Source organism: Prinia subflava, chromosome 1, assembly GCF_021018805.1.
Source record: "Prinia subflava isolate CZ2003 ecotype Zambia chromosome 1, Cam_Psub_1.2, whole genome shotgun sequence".
NCBI classification, from domain to species: domain Eukaryota; kingdom Metazoa; phylum Chordata; class Aves; order Passeriformes; family Cisticolidae; genus Prinia; species Prinia subflava.
In genome coordinates, this window is record NC_086247.1 from 130,520,628 (window position 1) to 130,547,101 (window position 26,474).

The following is a 26,474-nucleotide window of genomic DNA, read 5'->3' on the forward strand; positions in this document are numbered from 1 at the left end:
CTTTGAGCTTGAGGGATGGTGAACACTACTCCAAATACTTGTGGATATAGTGTTCACTTTTGAAAGACAACTATATTCAACCTCTAATCTGCTTAATAAGCCTTTGTAACTGCTGGTTTATAATCACGCTCTCACTTGCTGGCTTCCTCTGTCAGACCTGATTAATATACGTTCCATATGGCATGAATCAGAATCAGCAATGACAACATCTTCCTTCTTTCCTCTCTACCCGTCATCTCCTCCCTTCTATTCTTCCTGGGATACTCTAGCTTTAGGGCAGTTTATGTGGAAATGGAAGGTATGAGTTCAGTTTCCTTTGGACACAGCTGTTAGTCATGCACAGGTCTTTGGTAATGTTAATGGTCTTAGCAGTTGAGCCTCTGAGAGACTTGGCTCATTAGGAGCTGTTGTTCATTGACATAAGGGTAGTGGAAGTGCGAATGACACGTCTGCCACAGAAAAATGATTTTCTTTTGTATAGTTAACAGACCACTAAAGCATTTCGATGTCTTGGCCTTTGGGACTGAAGCATGTTTAAGCTGCTTGGTCGAATTTTATTCTGATGCTTGTGAGACTGGCATGGTTTTTTTGCTCCTTAGTAATTTTGATATGGACATGGTTGTTATAACACTAACTACATTTTTCATGTGAAAATCATGCATATGCAACCAAAATGGTGTTTATTGATTTAAGATCATGCAACGTATTTAATAATACTTAGCTTTAAATTAATCTCTGTGTGTTATGGCTTAGTATATAAAGCTGTACATTAAGTGCCTACAGATTGGTGCTTTGGAGTTTCTTCCAGTAATCTTGTGTTGCCAGACCAAATAGTCTGTAAAGCTGAGATGGGACAACAAACTATTACTGAGGTTCTTTAATTTTAGTAATGAATAAAGTTAACTTTGTGAGGTAATGTCATTATAGGTAGACTTGTGGCTTCTTGCAATAGTTTTCTGGTAGAAATTTAGAATTTAGGCTACATGTGCTAAGTGGGCTGTGGGTGTTTCAATCTGACAGTCAGCACAGGAGTGAACACAACAAAGTTTTCCAGTAGAGCGGGTGCATATGTTATCTATCATGGAATATTGCAAAAGCTGGGAATGTCCTTCTACCCAGGTCTGTGGTTCCTGAATCCTCATGGTATTCCCTCCAGCCTTGAACAGGGCAGCCAAATCAAGAGTGAGTGGGGTTCAGTGTATATGCTTTTCTCTGTTGTGTCCTGGTTTCTCACCCAAGTGAATGGCTGCTGTGGATATTTTTTTGAGATTTACTTCTTTGCATAGAAAGCAAGTATACCCATCTGATTCGGGTACACAGATTTTGGTTCTCAGATGCCTCAAATTTAGAAAGTACAGCAGTGAACCTAATTTTCTTTTGTGGGCTTATTAGATGGTAGCCCATAAATGGAATTTTTAAATATTAGCCTCAGTCATGGAATACGTTATTGTTGCGTCCCTGTTCATATCCTTAGCTTATATGACCTGCTGTTAAACCAGACTGGTCACATCTTTGCAAGACACTTGGAAAATTAATATGAAGATGCTGTTTCTCAAATAAGCAGACCAGTGTTTATTGTTGTGAGGTGACTCAGCCATGTGCCATGGTTGTCCCTACTGAGTTGATCACGTATAAGATGTGAAGCAGATGTCACACAATCGTGCAGTTCTGAAAATAAAGCAGGATATTCCAGGAAAACAGATTCACCAGTACTGAGAGTCTTCAGTGTGGCTGCATTTAACAACATCAAAGTTAAAAGTCACTATAAAAAAGAACCTGCTCGAATTAATAAGAAAGATACTAACAGAAGGGCTGTTCTTATTGTTTTCCTGGCAGTACTTTTATGGTAAAGAAAGAAGCAAAACTTAGTGAGGAATTTGGAGTCCAAATAATGGATCAGATCCTCAACTGATACTAACAAGTGTAAATCTGTTTGCTTCAGTGGCCATTTACAGCTGCTAAGGATTTCATTTTTGTGGATTATTTTGCAACAGATTTTGTTCTGAATCTGTATTATAAATTAAAGAAGAATTGCCAGTAAAAATAAATGAAAAACAAAAAGGCTGGACTGATGTATCATGGTGGAAGATTTTTTTTTTCTTTCTCTATTATCTTGCTATTAGGGGTTGGATTTCTGCATGAAAGGGTAGGAGGAAAGAGAGTAGGTGTCCTGCACAAGCTGGTGTCATTTTTTTCATATACCATGCTGCATGCAGAGGCACAGCTGGATCTCCTCTGGCTGGCAGCAGATAGCAATGTACAAACTGACTAAAGGGTTAGGAGGAGTCGTGATTCTGTGAATAAAGGGACTGCAGCTCACAGGGTGTTGCACAATATAGTCTGGTATCTGCACAGTTACTTCTTTAGCTTGGACCTTTTTACTGGTAGTGTACAGCCACTGATTTTAATTATGGTGGCGTTAGATATCTTCTAATTCCTACCATTTCCAAATTCAAATGCAAACCTTTTCAATCTGATGATAATGTATAGTTGTTTTTTGCAGTGCTGTAGCCTAGAACTGCTCAGACCTCCATTGCTTGCAAACTGAGAGCTCATAAAAATGTGAGGCACTCCAATAATTTTAAATCACTCTGTCCTGACTAGAGTGATTTAAAATCATTGGAGCGCTTCACATTTTTTCAGTTGTTCCAGTTTGGAAAGCAGTCAAACAACACTGGAGCATAATGCATGAAAGCAACCTGTCTGAAATAATAATTTTAGTCTTCCAAAACAATGACTCTGAATTAGAAATGTCACTGTGAAATGATGTCTATCAAGGGTTCTGTAAATAGCCATCTCAGCCTACTTTTCTTTTGTAGTCCCTACTCTCAAGGCAGCATTGCAGTCCAGTAGGGCCCTAAGGGACACTTCCTTCTTGAAGTCAGAAGGAAGCTATTGTTTTCAGTAGACAGAGGGCCAGAAATCATCTTTATTCAGAAAGTCAGAGGAAATTAAGAAACTGAAGAGATTCTGAATTGTGGGCAGGAGAAGGAGATTGAGCCTTGGTAGAACGGATTTATGATCACGTCATTGCAAGATTGCAGTATTACGAACACTGGAAGTGAAATGTTGCTATCAGCTCATTTAATTTCTGTTAGTTCAGCAGAGCTGGACATGGATGTGATGCATAAAAAACTTTATGGGTCCTACTGCTTGGCATTCCATTGAGACACTCTCAAATTATTAATGACACTGTTTTTTTGCTACTGGAACATCAGTGTGGTACCAACTGCTATGTGAAATGCTTTGAAGAGACTGAAAGAAGGGGAGCAAGCACGTGGTAGGAATGATTGTTGATCAGGTACAGAAGTGGGGCTGAGCTGCCAAGCAGCATGTCAGAGACAGTGCCATACTGTTCTATATCCAGCCGTTCCTCTAAGTGGAGAGTATTTTTGAGATGCTCTCCTTTGTCTCATGGTGGTGCACAGGCACAACTTGCTCTGCGAGCACATCCTGCCTCAGTGATCAGCAGAATGTCACTCATGTTTCCAGAGCCTTTCTCTTCATGCCACATTTAAAGCAATTAAGAGAAAGCTGTTGCAGCTGATCATTCACGTAAAGCAGTGGCAGAAAAATAGACTGAAATGTTTGGAATTACCCAGGTTCTAAGTCTGCTTACAAGCCATATGCTGCTTTGGACAAGTAATTTGAAGGTTGGACTGCAGCAGATGGGAGGTAAAGAGAAGATGTTCAAGGAGCCATTCTTGATTTTTGCAGGGGCAGATAAGAATCACTTTTTGAATAGTGTTTTCTGCACTGGAAGGAAATAAATCCCCTATGCAGTACACCCACAAAGTTGTATTTCATCCCCAAACAAACACACAGAGATGGGGAAGGGTAGACAGTAGCACAAATTGTGACAAGGTAGATACTTGGGAAAACTGGGCAACATATTTTTTCTTACTAACTCAGGATTCTAAGGGTTGAATTCAGCTGATCTGGGACAAGAAGCATTGGAGCAGAATACATTTACCATCTCAGTCAACCCAAGTTACTGCAGCTCAGATTCTCTAAACTGAGAATATTAACAAAATGTCTATATTTACTCACAGCAATTATAGAGCCATAGTGTAAAACAATTCTAAAGTTGGCCACAGACCGCTCATAGGTAATAAGAGATAATGTAGTAATCAAGTAAGTTATTTTTCCATAAAACTGTTTTCTTTATTCCACCCGAAGGGAAATTTAATACTTTTGGACTAGCTGTATTCACTGGTTTTATGCCAGTGAATAGGCAGGTTATTGTATCCCACAATAAAAATTAATTTGAAGTGTGTTACTTTAGTGGCATACTGATTTAATCAAGACATTTTTCATTTGTTGCTTTTCTGCCATAGCAGATGTATTTAGCTTATGCCAGAAAACAAAGTTCCATACAAATGGGCAGAGATGGAATTTTTTTGTATTATGTTTTCATAGGTAGAATGTAACATCAGCTGAAAGAATTTTCTATTATTTATGAATACATAGGCACATAAACACACATACATATATAAATGTATATTGTAAAAGTCCTCTAACATATTTGCTGAAGAAAAAATCGCTATTTGAGTGAGAGAAAGGGAAACTATGATCATCACTCTACTGTCTCCAGAGTTCATTTTCTCAAAATAGGTGTGGCCCAGAAAAGGCCAGAATTGGCAACGTCGATGCTTAAAGAGTACACAGATACATGAGGGGTAGCACCAGTTCTCCTGCCGTGCCTCGAGAGTGTCTTTGTGTATATTGCCTTTACATGTATACACGTAAAAGCACACTACACATACATGTACACACACGCACACGTGTGTGTATGAGTATCTGTGTGTATATATATGTATGTGTGTGTATATAAAAGCATGTGTATGCTGATTCCCAAAGTCTGTCCAATAGCTCATCACAAGACAGCTGAGCTGTTACATTCATAAGGAAGGAATAAAACGAGACCCAGCTGGAGCTGGGCCTCTCCCTCCTATGCAGTGTGTCAGATGAGAGACACATGAAGAGCCCCCGTCCCGCCCTGTGGATACCAGAGCAGACACGGTTCCTCCCTGCTTCCTGTCCTCGGGCCTTCAGGCATGGAACTGCAGAGAAGCACCAGCCAGGGGCATCAGCCAGCTACACTCAGCTGCTAGAGCAACCAAAGCCAAAACCTCTTGACACTCAGAGCTGCTTTCAGTGATTTCAGCTCCATGTTCTCTGCCTGTACAATTCCTATTTTTTGTTCCCTTTTCTCTTTCTGTCCTTCTCTTTCATCCTAATTTTTTCACCTTTCACTTCGTATTTACAGAGTAAAGTACTCTTCTGTTCTTTCCCTTCCTCTTGAACTTTTCTCTCCATCACTTTTCTTTCTGTTTTGCCCGTGTCCTCCTGACTCTACTCTCATAAAAATGTGGCATCATGGAACTGTCTCACTGTTTCTCCACCTGGGGTCTATCTTGTCCATTCTGTCTGTGAGCTTTTAATGGAAGAGGCTGTGTGAAAAGCCTTGAATTTGTTGCCCACCATAATAGGTGGTCCTTTTTGACTGGTAGGCTCCTTTTTGACTGGTCTTCACACAATACCTTGTTAAACATGAGTCATGATAGTCAGATTCTACAACAGCATTATTAGTGTGAAACAGTGTTCCTCCACCACATTGCTGTTCCCCACCACAGTCACTTCACACATCTACACAACTGCTTCCTTTATGTATCACTGCTCTGTAATCAGCGTGGGGTTCATGTTACAGGTTTCTCAGGTTTCAAAGTGAAATAAAATGAGCTTCCTTCCATTTTGAGAATACCCTTTTTAAGAAGTACAAACAAAAGACACACATTGTTAGTAAATTTTCAAGCAGCTGCCCGAAGACAGAAAATTCAGAATGGAAATTCAAGTGAAATAACAGAAATACTGTTTGTTGTTTGTTCTTGGGGCAATAGCAAGGGAAAATATTTAGAAATTTAAATGATTAATTTATTTGTAGTTTTAATAAATCAGATGTGATTTTGTAGCATTTGCCAGTGTTGGTACTCCAGAGCACAAATCCTTCACAGAAGGTCAAATCCTGTGGTGTAACTATGGGATCCTCGGGGTTCCTCTAGGAGTGACTGTGGGGCAATACTAGCAGCGGGCAAGCAGCCTTTCATTTGTTTTACTGCAGAGCCTGAATAGTTGGCCATTAAGAAGGAGCAAATTACAAAGGTTCCTGCATCAAATCTGTCCTTCATTTTTGGACTGGAAACTTTATCCAAAGACTTATAAACATCACTATTTTAGGTTCTTCTTACTTCTCCTTTACTGTTACAGCTATACAGTACTAACACATCTGTACACATAAAACTGATGCTGCAGTATATGCTTGCACTTTCTGGTTCAACTTCAATCCCAAAGGAAAAAAAAAACCAAAGGGAGCAGAGGCTCTGCTTCAGCAAAGCTCTTAAGCTTCTGCCTAATTTTATGTCAACAGATTGCTTCAATATTAAAAATGAGGTTGAAAGACTGAATTAGAGGAGCTAACAGAGGAGAATCAGTTGTTATCCTGTGCTACTGACCTGATGAATTCTAAGGTTAGAACAAAGAAGAATTGAAACCATTGTTTCCTTAGTCTCAGATTAGTCATAAAACATGTGTTTTGCTTGTGTTTAAATGCTTTGTCAGAGCAAAGAAGTAGTCTTCCCTCAAAACTTAGATGTAAGCAGTGTCTGCACATTTGGAACCAGACTTCTGACAATTCACAAAAATGTGTCATAGCTGGTCAGCATGGTAAATTGACTCAGTAATGGCAAAGGGCTCCAAGGATCACAAGGCTTGGTGGACTGTTTTGTTTATATCTGTTTTTCATTAATATCATAGCTGTTGTGGCCACAGAATATCCTATTTGCCTTCTGTGAAAATAATGACCCTTGAGAATACCCATTTCCAAGAAGAAGCTGTATTTTACCATTGTGACCAGTTCAAGAAATGCCATTGCATTCTGTCTTTATTAATGTTGAGCATTTATACCTTAAAGGGCCCTTTGAAATTAATGGCTTAATTGTAAATAAAGTTACTGGTTAATAGTTTTCACTGTTGCTAAATATGTGACTTTACAAACAATGCCGTAAAAATCGTAAGTATTCTAAAATGTTCCACTTCTTTTGCCTATACAATAGGAAGCATTTCACTATAACTTTAAAATACCAAAAATAATCAAGAAGACACATTAACCAGCTTTTAAGAGTGCTTAATTTTCAAGCCAATAAACTCAGCTGCTGAATTTTTGTCCTTTGTTTTAGGCTGTGATAGTTCTGTTGCATAACTACAATTAGGAAACTTCAGAACACTCCAAAATGTTACAATATTCTGTGGATGGAAATGCAGGGTGTTTTTCATTTAGTTTTACAACAGGGAAGGGGCATTGGAATGGCAGCATGCTACCTTTTTTTTAAACAACTAGTTTATGATTCATTCTAAAATATTCTTTCATTTGGAATTAACTTCAGATATTCGTGTTCGGACTTGCAGGGTAAATGTTTTAGCAAGGACTTTTTAGAGAGAATTTTTGACAGTAACATACTCCTCCCTTAGTGTTACAAAGGAAATACTTGCTATCCCAACCCAGAGTTGGCATTTTAGTGGAAATGGTTCCAAGAGAATCAGTAGAACATTACAAATGTAAAATACAGTTAATGAAAGAGTATACAGTTTCATGCATTTAAATAAAAATGTCTAAATTGAATTCTGAAAATGTTAATAGTGATCTCTAAGCCATGTGCTTGTTATTACAATAGTATGTTGTCTATAGCTGTCATTCAGTGAGAAATATCACATACCAAAAGGGAAAATATATATAAAAACATTAAGTTAGAGGAGGGATGGTGTTACAAAGCATTTTGTATTATGTTTTAGCCTTGTTTAGACAATACCACTTTTACTTGCTTTTTGTTTGCTCACATAATTCCTGCTGATGTCTAAAACACTTGTTGAAGACATAGGAAAAGAGTAGAGGCCAAGCTGCGTGGGCTATAGTGAACCAAAACTGCAGAGAGATGCATGCTTCACAGAGAGTTTAATATGAAAATAAACCACAGTTTCTTTCCTTGGTTTCTGGAGCAGAAAGTCGCAAAACAAGCAGAAAACTTTTGGTTCTTGATGAAATGGTTAGTTTTGCTTCCTTATGTCATCTACTTAGGATGTTTCAGACCTTAACTTCTGTTTCAATTAAAGGAATTTAGACCTAGGTTGACTTAGGTTTATCCCTGTCATGCTGGGCCCTTGGAAAATATTTCAGAAGTAGTTTTAGCCTTATGTTTGCATTTTGTTCTTTTGCAAATGTGGTAGAGGTAACCTTGATTTGCTAATTAGTGGAGTCACGCTTTATTGTGACAGAAAACTAAGAACAGTCCTTCAGTGAAAATAACAAAGACCTACCCCATGGTGATTGATGAGAACGTTGTGCAAGTGAAATGAGCTGGAAAGTCATCATCTTGTCTTTTCCTTTGCCACAGGAAAAGCATAACAGAGAGATTTCTTTTCTTCTGCTCCTGATAAGGAATCTAACGAAGCATAAGGAGAGGTTACAGAGCATGGAAATGTGTCACACCCAGCTGCTCACTAGCTTGCAAAGCTGCAGTAAATAATACAGTTGCTATTTAATAAACAAAAGAAAACAGAAGTCCTTTGATAGTGATCCCTAGCCTCTCTCATTTGCCCTTCTGATGATACAGTTTGTTTCTACTTAATTGACTGTAGTTTTGGAATAACATAGAGTTTGATATTGGATTGTATGATTTGTAATTATTTTGTTGGTAGGGAAAGCAAGACTTGGGTTTCTGGGACCTGATTCAGCAAAGTATGGACATATGTGGTCCAGGTTGTCTGGATCATAGCTACTTATTTTCTCATAGGTTCTCCATGAATACTTACAGTAGAGACTCCCAGGAATACATGAAGTTCTGTTTTCCAAATTGCATAATAATAGCATACTTTTCTGCTTGTCACAGATTACCCTTTTGAGAAGCAATGTTGCATATGCCACAAGCTGCATTTCTCACATGCATCTTTTGTGATGCTTCACTTTCAAAAGACATATCTTCATGGAAGCAGTTTGTTGCATTGATTGGCACTTTTTGCACACTAACTTCTAACATACCAGTGGCTTTTTATTAAAAACATCTTAGAGTTTGTTTTGTTTAATATTTGGGGAGGTGAAGGGAGGAAACATCCTCTGCCTGTGAAACTTTGGAGGCCATCTTCTCCCCTCCCAAGAAGACTGTCAGCTCTCACGTTGCACCTTTCCTCTCACCCCCAAAGCAGAGCTGATTTTTGTCTATTGTGTTAACATCAGAAATAAGTAGGCTCATTGCTCATTGTGTAAGTTGAGGATACCTACTTTTTTTTTAGAATCAGCCAAGTGTTCAAAAGAAAACAAGGCAAGGTTTACAGGAACATGTGCTAATGTAAATCAGTGTCATTTTGCTCAGAACTGGAGGGGCTGTGGCACGTGTCACTTTGGAGAGGCTCAGCAGATGTGTGGGACTATGTCGCACCGCTGCAGCCACAGCAGACATCACAGTCACATCACTGCCTGCTGCAGTTTGTTAAATCTGAAATCCAGAGGTGAGCTGCTGAGGAATGCTAGTAGCTGGCATCTTCCAGTGACCTATCTTGCTTGTTATCACCTGGGCTGTGGGAGGCAGCATCCCAAAGAGATGGAGTAGGGCCACAGGCCCTGGGAGTGAGTGTGAAGTGGAACAGGGTGCAGTGCAGGCATGACAAGAAGGGTCAGAAATGGGAATGGGGAGGGAAGGGGCAACAGGACTCATGAAGGGGGACATAAAGGAAAAGGTAAGAAATAAGAAAAGAAAGGAGAAAGTGATAGACCATGCAAGTGCAGTGGAATAGGTAGCCATTCCCCTAGTCTGGTGCTAACAGCAAACTTCTCATTCTTTCAGTGAAAACAAAAGTCTTTGTGTTTATGCCCTATTCCTCTTGCAAAATGTCTTCTCTTTGCCTTGTCTGTAGGGTGAGGGGCTTTCCTGTTCCCTTTTTAAAGCTGTTAGTTCTGGAGCCATTGTGTTTTTAATTCAGGTTAATAGAATTGCAAATTAATTGCTGCTGTAAACATGGAGAGCAACTCTATCTGCTGAGTGCTTCCAAGAAATGATTATCTTGTTTCCTGCTTTTAATTTAGGTGTAGTAAGGCTCTCATCCTGAAGACTATTTCAAGAGCTCAAACAATGCTACAGCAGCATTGCAAAACTATATGTAAAATTCTTAGAAGGGAGATCCTGGACAAGCTGATTCCAGTAGGCCACTGTCCCCTCTCAGGTTTTTTTTTTAAGCCTATTTCTCCCCGTGAATTGTATAAAAATAAAATCTTTCCTCTTCTATATATCATTGATTTTTCTTCAAGCTTGTTAACTACAAGCCTGTATAACTGAAAGCAAAATCTAGTTCTTTGGAGTATTTAACAAACATTAACTAGTTAATCTTTGCAATGGTCATGAATTAGTTAACTATTATACCTGAATTTATAATACGGAGCAAGAGAGGCAGCAAAGTAAATGTACTCCTATGACTAGAGCTGGGGTAGTAATAGACCCCAATGCTGAGCCATTTTGTAGCACTTAGGAGCATCATGATTCTTCTGCTGTGCCAAGTACACTATAAGAAAAAAATATATGATATTGAACTGACTTCGTAAAAGTACACAGTTGAGCTTTATTTTTTATGCATTCCCTGCAGACATTAGGAAGGCATTGTCTTCTTACTTCTGTGTTCACATTTTTCATAAAAGCTGTTAACTATTTATTAAAGGAAGTCTAACTTTAGAGAATAGTAGTATTTTGATGTCATGCTGGTGTTATGCTGACATTTTTGTCTCAATGAAGGTTGGTTACATCTCTCTGAAGGTGCTGTTGGTTCCAGTGACTGTGGGAGAAACGGGAATAATAAAAAGCAGTGGGACCATCTTAAGTCTTTGAAACTTGATGGGTAGAGTCCCATTAACTTCATTGGACTTCATTGTGCCTAGTTTGAGGCCCTCTTCTTCCTCAGCATACAAGTGCCATTCATGACTATGCTGAATTCCTCAAAGTTTCCACAGCGGAAGCCCTCAAAATTGGGCCAAACTCTTCTCTTATCTGAGAAAGTGACTCTGCTGTTCAGCCACCTCCTTTTACAGTGCCTTGTGCCCTGATGTATCTGTATAAGCCACAAATATATTTCCTTATATATCAGGAGATTGATCAGGCCTGTCTTATTATAAGTTTAAACAAGTTTTTCATCAAAAATTGCTGGAATGAGTTATAACTGAGAAGGAGCCCTAGGAACTGAGTGCCCAAGTCTTACTGATTTTAAAAGATGGTTGTGTTCCCAATCTCTAGGATCCTATTGACTGCTTTTTTATCAGTTTTAAAAAAGTATAACTTGTTTTCTTGGTGCTGTCAGGTGTTTCATCAAGAGCCTGTGCACTTTCAGTGGCTACTATTTAAAAAAGCAACTGAAGAGAGAAATTAAAGGAACAATCTTGAGCCTTTTGTGTCTAGCCAAGGATCTGACAGTTTTCAAAAAAGTCTGGTCTGAAAGGTACAAAGCTGCCTTGGGTGTATGAGGTCTGATCATCCAAATCCCTTGGGATGCTTCTAAAGGCTCATCCTTTGTTGTCATGTATCAGCATATAAACAAATCAGTATAAACACTGCAGACAGATTCAATGAGACTTTCTGTAGAAATGTCAGTAATGTTGCCAGGGTGTTGATAGACCAGTAGGAAGAGTACTCTGTCATAAATCTCTATATATTTACATAATTTGAGTGCTCCTTTGGACCAGAATACATGTGGTCTGAGCTATTTGCACATGATTTTGAGGACATCAAGATGTTAGTCTTTGTTCTGAGGCTAGTCCTTCTTGCACTTAGGTGACAACATAGGCCAGTCGTCTTCCAGGGCCTCCTGCATTATTTCTAGTGTTAGCTTAAGTTAACAGTCCCTAAGATAAATTTACAGATTTACTCTTCTAAGGTGCTTCATCACCTAAGTCCGAAGCTGCTTGTAAAGTATTTTTCTGGATGTATGTGCACAGCGTTGTTTCAGCTTTCTAATCACTGACCAGCTGGCTTGTTAGTGAATAGAGCTGTGGGCCCCTTGCCACATTTCATGTGAGGTCTTGGCTGGGTGGCCAAGCAGGCAGCCTGCAGCCAGTGTCAAAGCAATTCAAGAGGTATTGGCACAGCAGTGTCCCCATTAATTTCTGCTTGTCACATGCTGTCATGCAAGTTACACCAGAGAGGAAATGACCGTTAAAAAAAGTACGCTTGTGGCACTTGGTCCCCTCCAGACGTTATCCCTGAGGTAAAACAAGTGGATACAATTAGCTGCTGTCCACAGACAGCTGCAGGGAAGGAGAAGCCGAGATCTGGGCCCCACAGCAACTTGTCCTTCCTGTTAGCAAGGAGTGTCATCTGTCAACATATGCCATATTTTAACCATTCCTGGAGTCTGAGGAAATTAGTAAGAGGTGTTATGGCCAATGGCATCAGGAAGGTGCTGGTGAAGATCTGTAGTGCTGCTGGAACAGCATTCTTTGTAGAGAAGAGGGTTTTTGTTGATACCTTTCCTCATAAAGACTGGTGTGAGATGCACAGGAGCACAATCAACTCATCAGTGATTGATAATTTACTGTAGTTTGTAGATTGTGGCAGGGAGTGAGACAGTGATTTCTGTGCAGTCCTCCCCAAAGCATACTGAAGTAGTTCAAGGGAGTCACATCCAGCTTTGTGGATTTTCGAGGGGGACTGATTTCTCTGATTATATCAGGAGAGCTTCCACAAGGATTGCAAGTGATGATGTCCCAAAATACAGATGGGCAGTAATGCAGAAACAAAGAGTCTGAAGAGGAAGTGGCAATGATATCCCACAATGAAAGAAGGAAATACTACATACTATTAGGAGCAATTAAAAAAACTGTCCTTAAAAACTGAAAACACTAAGGTGATAGAGATAGGTGTGTATACACAATGTTCCAGAACAGATTGACTTCGTCAAGCCAAAGTCTAGATTTTACCTCAGAAGAAACAGGCTCATAGCATCAGCTGAAGGAAAAATGTTACAGGACTTATCCTGTTAACAACTATAATTAAAGAAGCTGTAATTATGTAAAAAGTGTGCTCCGGAATTCAAACTGCAGTGTGACCTGCTGTGATACTTAGTATCTAAGTTTGTGCTGGTGTCAATCCCTAAACATGTGCTAGAAGGGTCTTCACAGCCAATGTATCCAAATCACAGGTGCTATTTCAAGTCATTTGTATGGAACTTTACCAGCTGGGTGAGGCAGTAAAGAATTTGGGGGATTTCATGGTACATTTTAGTCCTCATCTCTTTTTCAGATTGTATAGGATTGTGGGGAATAAAAGAACAGAATAGTAATAACTTGTTAAACCAGGAAGTTCTGTGAGAAATTGCTGCTTCCAATACAGTTATAAAAAGCTTGCAATGAAAGAAAGGAAGTTTCCCAGAAGGTATTTGGGGATGTACAAAACTGAGATAATCATCATCCAGAGATACAAGAAAGAAACATGAGTGTTTTACTTACATAGGCTCAGACCCATAAATTCTGTTAAAAGCTGTGCCTTGCATTTTTTTTCTGCAGGGTACAAAGAGTGGAAGGGTTTGAGGACTGAAAAAGACTGTTAATCACAAAGTTACATTTATTTGCTGTAAAACTTTCCCATATGGGACATGTCTTGCTAAGAGTGCCACATTTACCAATTTCTGTCAGAATGTTAAAACAAACTTCCCCTCTGTTCAATTCTCACATATTTTATCTGACAAATACCAGTAGCCAGATGGGAAATGCTGTGTCTTTCATTTGCATGTCTGGTAATTCCACTTCGACAGGAATTTTTGGTACACTGAATGACTGAACTTAATTAGAACATTGATTATGTAGGTTTCTTCTCAGTCATGCACAGTCTTCTCATCAAATAATAAAAATAGCAGATGAAAAAGTAAAACTTGAAAGGTCTAGATTGCAAACTGACTTGACAGGTGTTGGGCTGTAAAATTAGAAATTGATGTGGAAGGACTTATTTAAACTTAAATAAAATGCATCTACATGTGTACCCAAGCATGTGTATGGACATATGTCCCCCAGAGATGATAAGCAGATATGTCATATACTGAGTTTGATCACAGCTACTGAGATCAGCATGGGAATCTGTCAGCATTAAGGTTCTGGTAAAACAAACATGTACTTAGATTGAAACTTTTACCAACCCGAAAAATATGAATCCTGATCCTTATTTTGAGGAGGGTAGACAGAAGGTTACTCAGAGCAGTTTCTTGCAGGTGCAAGTCCTTGTAGGTGCAGTAGATGCACAGTCAGTGCATCTATTGTTGTAGTCTAGTCCTACTTAGGTTGCCTTTGCTGCTGGTGAGCTCTGGTGTTTGAGGAGTGTTCAGAGCACTCCAAAATACGTTAGGTCAGATTCTCCTGTGGCAGTACAAATTCAGCAGTTCTTTTCTAACTCAGAAGGAGCAGTTGGCAAGTTTAAGCAAAGGGACTAGAACATGTTAAGCTTGCTGTGGTGGCTGTGAATTGAGTTCAGTCTATGTACAAGTGCACAGCAAAGGGAAACGGTGCCTCACTATTCTGAAAGCTGTGATATACATTCATAAAATTCAGTCATAAGCTTACAACAATGCAGTTGCACTGGTGAGCCTTAAAGTTTTTCAAATGCTACCATGGACCTTTGTAATTCCATTAAACTTTTGTATTTTTCCTGAATCCTGTGCACAGTTGCAGTGCTTTTGATTCGGACTGACAAATAATGTTCATAATATACAGGCAGGTCTGTGCATAATAGTGACATTTGCCATTTTTACTAGGCTGACTCTGACCTAATTGACCAATTCTTGTGTTTCAAAGTAATTTATTTAGGACTTTCTAATCTTGATTAACTTGCTACTTCCAATAGCAACCAAAACAGTCTTCAAAACAGTGTTCTATAGACTCCGCTCCTTCAGGTATTTTATCTTTTAAATTGCTACACAAATAATTCTAGCCACTAAAAAAAAACTCACAGAAAACCAACAAAACACAAAACCGAACAACACAACTATATTCATTTCAGTGTTTGTTGCAGTGGACTACTATAGATAGCTTTGTCTTCAATGGGATTATTCAAAACATTATAATGTGTGTATCCATACATGCAATGCTTTTGTGAGTGTCCATGTCTGTAGCGTTCTTCATCCTGACGACTGGATAATCCAAAATGCCTTGTATGAGCTGTGCTTTCTTTCATACAAAAGCAGTTTAAAATAGATTAGAGACTGTTTACCAGAATATATTTTAGTATGTCTTTTAATCTACTCTTAAGTGCATTAAAGTACCTTTTATATGATTAAAATAGTTTAACAAATTAAATATAATTACACAAGTATTTTACTTCATGTTTAAAAATATATGTCACTTAATTATTTCTCAACAAATTATTTACTTTTAGGGTATCAGCATAGAAATTATTAGACCAATTCCTTCCATGTGCTTATCAGACATTAATAATACACTAAATTGAATATATCTTTCTCTGCACAGTATTTTACTCCATGGACAGAAAATTAATATGTTACCTTGTATAGTGAGGTTGATTAATAAGGTTAAGTAAATAAATCATTTAAATTCATCATTCTCTTATCAAAACAGTAAATGTATTTAAATTGAACATGCTATGAAGTTTATATTCTCTTGATACTTCCTAGTTAATTGACAGGAGTATCACAGCAGTCTTCTCTTCTGAAGAATGACCCTTACCCTGTGAATACTTTTATGGAAAGCAATAGGATTACTCTGAGATAAATAGTCATTTACCCCATGTAAGGAATATGAAGAACTCCATATCCTGTATATATTTGGTTGGATCATAGATGAGTCCTAGGAGCTATGATGTGGCTAGAAGAAGGCAAAGACAGACTCCTCATCCTCCTTCTGAATGCCCTGCAGGGAGACTGATCTGAATAGCTTTCTTCTGAGGAAAGGAGCAGGGCACAAGGGCAGGGATCTGTCTGCCTCTTACTGTGTTCCAGCCACTGTGTCCAGCCAGCTGCATGAAGAGTATCCTGCAGCTCCACAGTGGCAAAATGAATCTGCCCCCACCATCACAGTCATGGCATTCTAGATAGGCTGGTGTGATGAGTTCCCAGCCCAGTGTAAGGACAAAAATTAAAAAAAAAAAAGCCACTGCATTTAATAGGGAATCACTGCATTATTGCTCATGCCTTCGGGATTCAGTGTAACAACATTAATCATGTCTTTTGCTATTCATGTATCTGTACTGTGTAATTCCTCAGGAATGCCATTGTTTTTTTGGCATTAATTAATGTTGACTGTTTGTTACAAAGTATAACCGTAGAAGGGCTGTAATTATTCTGCTTCAAAAATAGGCCTCAGAGAATGAGACCACTCTTTAAAATTTCATTCCAGCATGTGTAAAATCACCCTTTAAATTGAAAGCAATTCAGGGTTGGGAATCTGATATAACTGAGCAGGACATGAAAGAAACCTCATCCCGCTCCCCTTCTGCTCTGAGAAGGTCCTATTCCAGTGAGAGGCAGTGAGCCTTTTAATGAAACTACCTTGACTGATTCATTGCATGTTGCTGTCTAAAACTCATCCCTTTTGTTTACACTTGTGGTTGCCTTTTACGCAAACACTCCTACAGGAAATGTTCAGGATGAGTATTCCAACACCTGCCATGTAAAACCGGGACATTCCATTCTGCTCAGCAAAAAGAAAATGAGTTGCAGATAGACAGGAACTCTGGGTGAAGGATGCAAGTTGTGAAGTTGCATGAGATACTCCACAGAAGAGTAGGAGAAGCGTTAGAAGATGTCAAAGGATTGGTGTGCTCTATAAAATGTTAGCATAGAAAGAGAGCAGGAAGAAGAAAATAGGCAGGTTAAAAAATAAAGCGTAAAACCTGTGCGTTAGTACAAATTTAGGGTCTGTTGTAGTTTGCAAGGCTCTGTACTGTGTTGCATTTATTTGGTGACACAACTGAGTATATTGGTGGGCTTCCACTGAATCACTCTCTTTGGTATTAGGAACTCCTATCACTGTAACAAAGGGCAACCTGCTTAAAGGCATTTCTTTCTTCACATTGTAGCCAATGGAGGAAAAGCATGAGCTTCACATAACACGCAGCTAGTCATGCAGTGTATGTTACCTCAGGGTGCATTTGTTCTCTGAAGATATATAACTGTTGGTGTTTTCCATCAGGTTGCATCTCACTGGTTTGCCCTTTACCAAGACAAAAATTAGCATCCATACTTTACCATGGTGGTGGGTTAGCCTAGTCTAGCAGTCAAGCTCCCATCCAGGCACTCACTGACTTCTTCCACCTTAGCTACAGAAAGTAGAGAGCAACAAGGAACAAGAAAGCTCATGGGCTGAGATAAGAGAGGAAGATTGCATACCAAGTACCATCATGGGCACAATAGATTTATCCTGGGGAAAATCAACGTAGTCTAATGCCGGTCGAGGTAGATACTTGCTAGTTCAAGTGGTGGGCAAAAAAGGGGCAGATGTTCAAATAACACCTCCTCCTGCTTTTTTTCTGGGCTGTGCATCACTTCTGGCTCTCCTCAGCCCCCGCAGCATAGGAGCAGCTCTTCTCTCCTCCTTCTTTCTCCTCACACTTTGTGCCTGCTCTACCCTAGCTGATCTCCACAGGCTGCATTTCCCTCATGAATATCCGCCTCCTCCATGAGCTGAAGTGTGGAACTGCTCTCCACCATGGACTATTTTCTCCTCTCACTTCTCTTCCTTCTCTCTACCTTGGTGTTTCCTGTGCAGTTTCTCACTCCTTTTGTTCTCTTCTCCTCTTTCCTGCAGCCTTTTCTGCCCTTGAGTTTCTGTTCATGGAGGCACCACAGTCCTGGCTGATGGCTGAGCCGTGCACTGCGGTGGGTCCGTCGGAGCCAGCTGGGGCTGAGCGTGTCTGGCAGGGCACAACCCCTGGTGTCCCTGAGCTGAGGCCCCTGCAGTCCTGCCTGCTGGTGCCTAGGCACTGACACTGAAATCAACTCCATAGTTTCTTTTGTCTTTGAGTAGATACTTGAATGTTTTGGTTTTCAGCCATGCCGTCCTCTTTGGATTAGGCAGGCAGAGTCCTCCAGAGAATCTGGCATGTCTTAAACAAGCAGTACGTTGCTGCAGATAATTGACAGGTATTTTTGTTGGGAGTCAAGATGGTGGGTGACTTTTAAAGGATCAGAGTGGTATTTGGAAGCCAATGGCTTGGGAGGGATTTATGAATCAGATGCTGGAGGAGGGTTAAGAGGGATCAGTGAAGCGTAGAGTCAAAAGGGGATGGGACAAGGTGGAGACAAAAATCTGTAGGAAATCAGGGCTTTCTGTTCTCTGCCTGAGTCAGGAAATGTGAGCCATAAATATTGCCTTTGGCAGAGGCTGCAGAAGCAGCTGATCAGCCTAGCCCAAGCCCAGCCCCATCCTCTCTGATGACAGAGGAAGAATATGCAGGCTATATCTCTGTGTATTATTGAGACTCATGACATAAAATGGTGTCACTTGAAAAGTTCAACGTAATTTGGTCTTAACATTCAGAGCTGATAAATTCAGTAAATGTTAGACTGACTAAGCATCATCATCAATACCTTATATGGTGGAACAAGCAAAGATGCAGCATTTCCATAATAAATTCTGCTCCTGTTTTCATTATGAGACTTTTACAAAGTTAAATCTACATATTTTCCTCTAAAGAAAGTGTGCTTGCTCATTGCATCCCAAAATAGCTTTGTTTTCAATTGAGTTACAGGTAAATATTTTATATTTGCACACAGATGGCATTGGAAGTGTAGCCTGAAAAGAAAAAAAAAAAATTGTAAAGCTGTGATTGTCTGAACGTGTGCATGTATCTTCAACTCGAGCAACAGCCAACTATCATCAGTTTTGTGATACTAGAGCATGGCAAAATCTCTAATCTGAAACAACAGGCACATTCTGTGTCTTTATTTGCAAACATACAATTTCCAAAGAACACTGATAGACGTCACTAGAGGTTTGATCCTGACTCATTAGAGCTTGTTCCTTCAGTCTCTTAAGACACAAAGGTTCTTGTTATTGAATAGAATTGATTGTTTTTCAATTAACTTTGGAAATATGATTTTCTCTATAATTCCAAAGTGTGATATGACTATCTACCACAGAAAATTTCTCAGAGAAAAGCAGGCATGGAAAAAACTAATCCTTGGGGCACATGAAGACTCTCTTGCAGTTATTTCTAGAACTTGGTAATTGAGATAATACTGGGTATTCGTCACTAATAAAAATGGATGCATTTCCGTTAGATGAGTGAAATTATCCTGATTTAATTAGGAAGTGATCTGGCTTGTGCATGTTTACAGCCTTTATCCAATTTGCTAGCAAAGGTTAGTATCTTCTGATGTTAGTTACAATGTCAAAAACACAGAGCCCAGACCCTGCCTTATGTTTCTTGCAAGTGGCTGACCAAGTGAATGAAATCATTTTCCAAAAGCAAGGCCTGATAGTTTTTGACTAGCCTTACGTGCTACACAAAATTTCAAGCTACGACATTTGTTATTCTGTATTTAAATTTCATAATAGTAAGCCTATGTTGTTATTTTGGATTCTGTTCTTTTTCTAACTTGCTGAAAATTTAAAAACAGGGCAATAAGGAATCACAAATAGCAAACAGTCTTTTTACATCCCAGTGCCCTTCTTTACACACACGAAACTTCAGACTGGTCTTCCAGATAATTTTGAACTGAAATCTGTTAATACCTATCATAGTAAGTAACAAGTGTAATCAACAGTCCAGCCTGAATACTAGAAAACAGCTTATATGGACTAACCCTGAATTTCCTGGAAGAGGAGATATAGCACTTTTTTCCTTCTAGTTGCTCTTCTTCTTCCTAACATCTTTTAAATTTACACTTTCCCAGTACACTTTACTGCAGCACATTTTATTTTTTTTGTGTATGAAGAGAACTCCTGTAAATGATATTCATCTTTTGAGTCTGATGGGTAGAAAGGAAAATGAAAGTTTCCATTTTCAAATATTTTCTTTTTTTACCCGTGGCTGGAAGAAGACTCTGAATTTAGAATCTGAAGACATTGCTTGCAGATTGAAATGAGCAGAGCAGAATTGTGTTATGCAGAGCTTGAGGAAGAAAGTTGAAACAAAACCAGCATCAATTGTTGGAAAAAATGTTCTTGATGTGTTTGGTAACTGCCTGAATGAGTTTATAGAGTTGACAAATGAATAGGATATGTAAATGTCACCAAAAAGGGACTTGCCAGGGTCTGCTGACTAATACTTCAGTTCTTTAAATCATTTTTGTATTTGATACTATGTCAACCTGGAATAAAAAAGAAAAAATAGGCCCAAATTCAGTGAAACAACTAAGTTCATATTTAGAACAACCATATGCCTAAACGTTGTTCACATGTTCTTCAAGTCTGCAAGACTGAGCCAAAGACTTCTGGGATCTGATAAAAATTAAAATGGCATAGAGTGACCAGATATGACATATATTAATTTTACTGCTGACTGAAACCTGCAGTGCTGTAGCCCAAGTTCTTAAAAATTTCTGAACTGCAAAAAAAATTGTATAAATACAAGAAGATTCATTATGCTTTGTGTATTTCTTCTAAAGGTCCAAACCGTATTATACCAGTTGTTAAAATTATGAGTTCCCATTTTTTTCTGGGGAAGCAAAGGAAATAAAATGCATCAACTAGCAGGAAATGGGGTTCTCAGTTCACCACCTTCCTTCAGAGGTGATAATAAGATAATAGTGTCACAGCATCCATAATTTCATGGTAAAATCTCCATCATTGGGATCTTGAAATAAAAGCTGATTGCTTTATGAGCTGGCTGTATACAGAAATTTCTTTGTTTTATCAGAGGTCAGGTGAGAGCTTTCAAACTTTATATCTATATATTTTATAATATTTTCTATATAAATGATCAGGAAACATTACAAGAAATTAATAATTTTGTATTAAATTGTTTAGCATTATCTCTAAAGCCTACCTTAAAAATGCGTCCAACTTAACCAATATTATCAAGCTGAATGTTTTGATCTATTTTTACATCCGTGTTTCAGTAGTGTGCCTTGAATATTTACTTGCAAGGTGCCCGAGTCCATAGAGAAGAACAAAAGAACCAACCCCAAGTTATCTTCCTTTTCTTTTCTTTATCATGCCATGCCCTTGTCCAAGATCATTTTGGTTATGCTAACAACAGGATTGGAGGACACCCTGCTGCATGGATTATGGAAAGGGCATATGCCACCAGCATAGACAGAACAGCAGTTTCATGAGCTCAAGTCAATTGCATGCAGAAAATAAACTTCTTTATCCATTTTTTCTTTCTTGTTGCAGCATCTTCTTGTAACTGCCTGTTCCACAAATACAATTTTCAAGTTGACAGTATCCTTCTAATTTGGAATGCAGGGGATTTCTTGTATTTGGTTTTGAGTCTGCTGGTTCATTCTTTTCACATTACTAAGATTGTCAAAACATGAATACAGATAAAATAGTTTCTTCAGCTGTGGAAATGTTGTGGAAGATTGTATCACTATAACAAAACAGAAAGAAGAATCAGAATTATGATTATTACAGTGTTTCAGTGCTAAAGTTTCATCTAAAGGTAGTTTCTGTCCTATTTAGTAAGTTCTATATAACGGGTTTTTCCAAGTGAACCGTTTCACTCTATAACATTAAAAAAATAAATTTGTAATTTAAACATTTTTTCTATTTGAAGCATGTCCTTGTGCCTGTTAAAATGAGTGGTAAAATTTGACTTCACCATGGCAGGACAAAGCATAAGGTAGTGAGAATGCGAAGTGGCGTGTGGTTTAAAGTGTAGAAAACTGTTATGTATTTTCTTACTTGGACAGCATTCATTTGAGGTTGTCCAGGGATTTAGAGATATACTTCTGCTATTTTTTAAGTAAATTGATTAATCTTTATACAACTGTTAATCAACCTCAGATAATTCAACTAGAAACCATACATTAACTCGATAAGGACATTGGTTCAATTCCATTCGTTCTAGCAACATCCTGTCCAATTTATATTAATAGTTGGTTTTATCTCCTGTGTACATATTTAAGTCAATGTTTATTAAATTAGTTTTTCAGATTATTACAGGGGATTTTCTTGTTTTCTTGCCACCTTGTCTTGATAACTGCATATTGATTTCTTCTTTATATATAGGATATGATGCTTCAGCTGTTTCGGGGACTGGATTTTCTGCATTCGCATCGAGTGGTGCATCGGGATCTGAAACCTCAAAATATCCTTGTAACCAGCAATGGGCAGATAAAGCTAGCTGACTTTGGCCTTGCACGAATCTACAGTTTTCAGATGGCTCTTACCTCTGTGGTAAGTCTCTAAATCCCTGGACAGCTTCAAATGAATGCTGTCCAAGGCTTTTATTTTTCTGTTAACATGGCAGTGTGAACCATGTCTACAACTGAAACTACCTGTGTCTCTGAAAAGAATTGCTTTCCAGCCAGGATTGAAGTTGGGATGATTACATTGTACAGGTAATCAGTCACTGACTACTGGCTCTAAACCACGACTGATTGCAGGGGGAGAAGTTTATGCTAGTTTTCTGAAACTCCCATCAGTCAAGCTTCTAGTGATACCGACTTGCTGTGTAAATTACGTCCGACAGGTATGGTTAAAGTTTCTGAAGTATCCATTTTAGGAGAAAGCTCATGCTGAAACCCAGGTATTTTGCCTGAAGAAACCCCCACAGATACTTACAAAAATGCTGCACCATCGTGCTGCTCATTGAGCCAAAAACACAGGTGTTTCCCAAGCCAGCTGTTGAAGAGCACCCCTACTATCACCAGGTCTCCTGCCACTGTTGCCCCTCCCTCACCAGCTCTCCTGGTTGTCCTTGGCTTAGACATGAGCTCACTTGCAGATTTAGCTCTCTCCTCCATGACTACCGGAGAAGCCCTGCCAGCTCCTTGCTTTTTGACCCCATTTCTGCGCTTGCTGGCCCTGCCCCCAGGATCAGCTGCTGTAGCTTGGCATCTCTGGAGTGTATTGAAGAGCTGCCATGCTGTGTGCATGTTGCGTATCTTTGGGGTTTTTTGCCTGCTCGTGAGCTTTTTTGTTTCCTTTTACTGTTCTGAATATCCCAACTGCCACGACAGTAACTCTTCAAAGACAGAAAAGGCAGAACTGCTGAAAAAAGAAACTGAAAGGACCCACTTTGCATTTTACACCGTATTGTAAAAGTTAGCATGGCTCATGTTGATAAGAAGCAATTTGTTCTTATTACTAGTTTGTGCAAGGGTCTCCCCATTGTCATGTGATGTAACTATGGACATCTGGCATCAGAGTAAATGAAGAGAGGAAGCAACAGAATTATATCATCTTGCTAAACATAGGGAAGTATCCTTGTCACATAAAACATATGTAAACATGTGTTGTAGGGCTAGTTTTTTTCACTGTCTGTAGGATTTAGTGTAATCCAAAGGTAAAAGAATCTAGCTGCTGAGATTAGGGAAAATTGGTCATGTAACTCAAAGCAGAAGAAAAGGAAAGAAAGGTTCTTCCCAAATTGCTCTTATTTTGTTTCCCAGCTACCAGTCAGTAGCAGATTCTGTAAGTGTTTCTGTTGATGCATAAAATAATTTAAGATAAAACTGCAGAATGTTACAAGGTTTCCAGCAGGACATTTTTGAAAAGTTCTGCACCAAATGAGGAAAAATATCTACAGAACTGAGCAGGAGCTTTTCATGACCATGTAGTCTTCTTAGGAAGGAAGTTTAAAACACCCAGAAATCTACCACAGCAAAAGAGAACATTGCCAGGATTGTTTTGTAAAGTGTGTATATTTACTCAAGTATTTAATACTTGTGTGCTAGAAGTCATGTTAAAATCCACGAGTTGGTATTCTTGGCATTGCTGTGAACAAGAGGTGTTCAGCCTAAGGGATTATCCACATGCAGGTGTGTACTGTGTTCAAATAAGCATCCAAGTGTCATTGCAGCTAAGCTAAAGAGTATTAAAATAGTTTAATTATTCTGTGACCAAGGATAAATGAAGTATATGGACATAGACATAAGTAATGGCTCTCACACATAAAACTTAATATGTCATTATTTTATTTAAAAAAATAAAACCAGCTATGACCATGGCCTTTTTAAGTTAAAAACTAATCGTTTAAAATTAAATAAAAAGCTAATAACTGTTCTAAAACCATATTTAACATATTCGAAATAAACTTGTGTTTGAGTATGTAGGAAACTGTGTTGTTGTGTTGCTTAGAATATAAATAAATAAATGTGGTATGGTTTTAAATGTCAGTCTTCACTGCTCCTACAAACTGATTTCAGGTTAGAAACTTTTATTAAATGTGTTTTAGCAATCAATTTTCTTTTTCTGATTTTAGCTTCTACCTTTGGCTAGGTGCTTAGGTGTGCAAATGCTGCCTTTTTTTTTACCTCCACTGAAACTTAGTACAGGAAGCACAGCTAAACAAAACAGCTCCAAAACCCCAAACTTCTGTTTTTTAAATATAAAGACATTCTTGACTTTACCATCCCAAAAATAGTCTAAGTTGCAGTTACTCACCAGGCAGTGAGTAAACTTTCATGGACTTGAGGGAGACCAGCTTGTTTTGAAGTGTTTGCAGAAAAAAAGTGCTGCATTGTCAAAGACAGACTATATCTATACATGTATCAATTAATAAAAGTCACAGCTTGCAAAGATTTGCTTTGGATAATGATGCTGCAGACAGCCCAGTGATAAAAGACTATCATTGTGATCAATACAAGGGCTCTGCAGCGTTTCCTTCAGAGGAGAAGCCTACTGCAAGATAAACTACAAGAATCATCTTTTGAAGAATCAGACCATTCCCAAAACGCATCCTCATTCATTGTTCACAAAGAAGCACTTCAGATGGGACAAAAAGAGCTTGCCATGAAAGTAGCCCAGTAAAAACTGATGCAGCCCAAGTGCTGTGGGTGCTGCAAATGGTAACTTCAAAGCAGTGTCTCTCTAACAGCCAGTTATTTACACAATGCTGAAGGATCTTTCTGGCAGACCGGTAGTCCAGGCATATGGCTGTCATTTAAAGAAACCTCTTGATATTTCTGTCAGTGAGTGAATAAAAGATTCAAAGTAATGTTACACAGGCTGGGGGGGGCAGGGTGGAGATCACTGCTCTTAGCTGTGTTCAGACTGAGACCTGATATGAGTCTGAAATAAAAGCACTAGAAAGAATAACGTTGGGCGGGGATGTCTGAGGTGGTGGGTAATAGGGCTTTTGGTTTCATGCAAAGTTAGACTCTTTTCCAAGTGCTGATCTTGGCCCTTGGGGAAGTTTTGAATAGGCTTTGTGATAACAGAGAAGCTTCATAGGACAGAGGAGGTAGATTGATGTGACTGTAATTTTAGAGTTGTATAGCAAAAGCTAATGAACTGTCACATTTTTCCTGGTGCAGAAAAATGAGTGCTCAGTTCTAACTTTCTCTGAGCAAAGGATCAACTGGGTCTCTGGAAAATCTGAAATTGTATTTTCAAAAAGGAATGAACAATCCATTTATCTATTTCTGACGACTTTGGGCTTTAAAGAAATTACAGTCAAGGAAAGGAAATTAAGCTGAATCATGGCATACAAGAATGTTAAGTGAGATAAGTGCATGCAGTTGTGATGAGAGCATCTAGGTGGAGCTGGGGTATCCAGCTCTTAAAATGTGGTCTGCATCAGGATCCTGAGTGAATCTGGCAAAATATTAGTGTTTGTAACACACTTACAATACTTTCTTTAAAAACATGTGTGCTTTACCTTAGATGTCAGCACTACTGAGGGGTTTTTTCCCCATGAAATGCCAAAAAAATTGGTTTATGTCTTCCTTTTTAAAAAAACACCTCTTGTTTTCAGATTTACCCAACCCAACCCATTCTCTGCTGATGCTGTAAGTTGTTGAGTACTAGACCCGACTAAATAGATTCTCTGAAAAGAGAGGACACAAAATATTCTGCAGTTACTTTCAGTGAATAGTTTTAGATTATGCTAGCATTTTATTTGAATATTTCTTCAGGATAAAAACTTTCCATCAATTTCTGGCAGTCACTTCAGCGCAAATGGTTTGCATGTCACATCATGCAAGAACTTGGATTTCATTTTGTTGGTATAGTAGCAAGGGAGCGTAAAATAATTTTCACTAACGGGACTTACTTTGTAAAAACAAATATGTAAGTTAGTTACAGCAACAAAAACAACACCAAAAAATGACATGAAAACTCTCTTCCAAAAAGGAATGAGTACTTCTCTGTTTCCTGCCCACTGTTGCATTGTAATTTTCCAGTAAATGCTCCCCGTTAGTAAATAATGTAAATGTAAATGCTTGTCTGAGGCAATATGATTGATGAGAACCCAGACAAAGAATTTTTTTTGCTTTGCCTTGATTTTTGTCATTTTTTTCCTTCTTTTTTTATGGGCACCTCTTCCGAGTCT

The 26,474-nt window shown here is 38.7% G+C and overlaps 1 protein-coding gene across 3 annotated transcripts in view; it reads left to right on the plus strand.

Annotated features, from left to right (window-relative positions):
* Positions 1–26,474, plus strand: part of CDK6 (cyclin dependent kinase 6) — a 139,098-nt gene that overhangs the window by 37,205 nt on the left and 75,419 nt on the right. For all 3 annotated transcript variants that reach the window (XM_063412254.1, XM_063412273.1, XM_063412263.1), the window contains exon 4: positions 22,208–22,375. In XM_063412254.1, the coding sequence (XP_063268324.1) occupies positions 22,208–22,375 (168 nt within the window). The remainder of the gene's footprint in view (positions 1–22,207; positions 22,376–26,474) is intronic.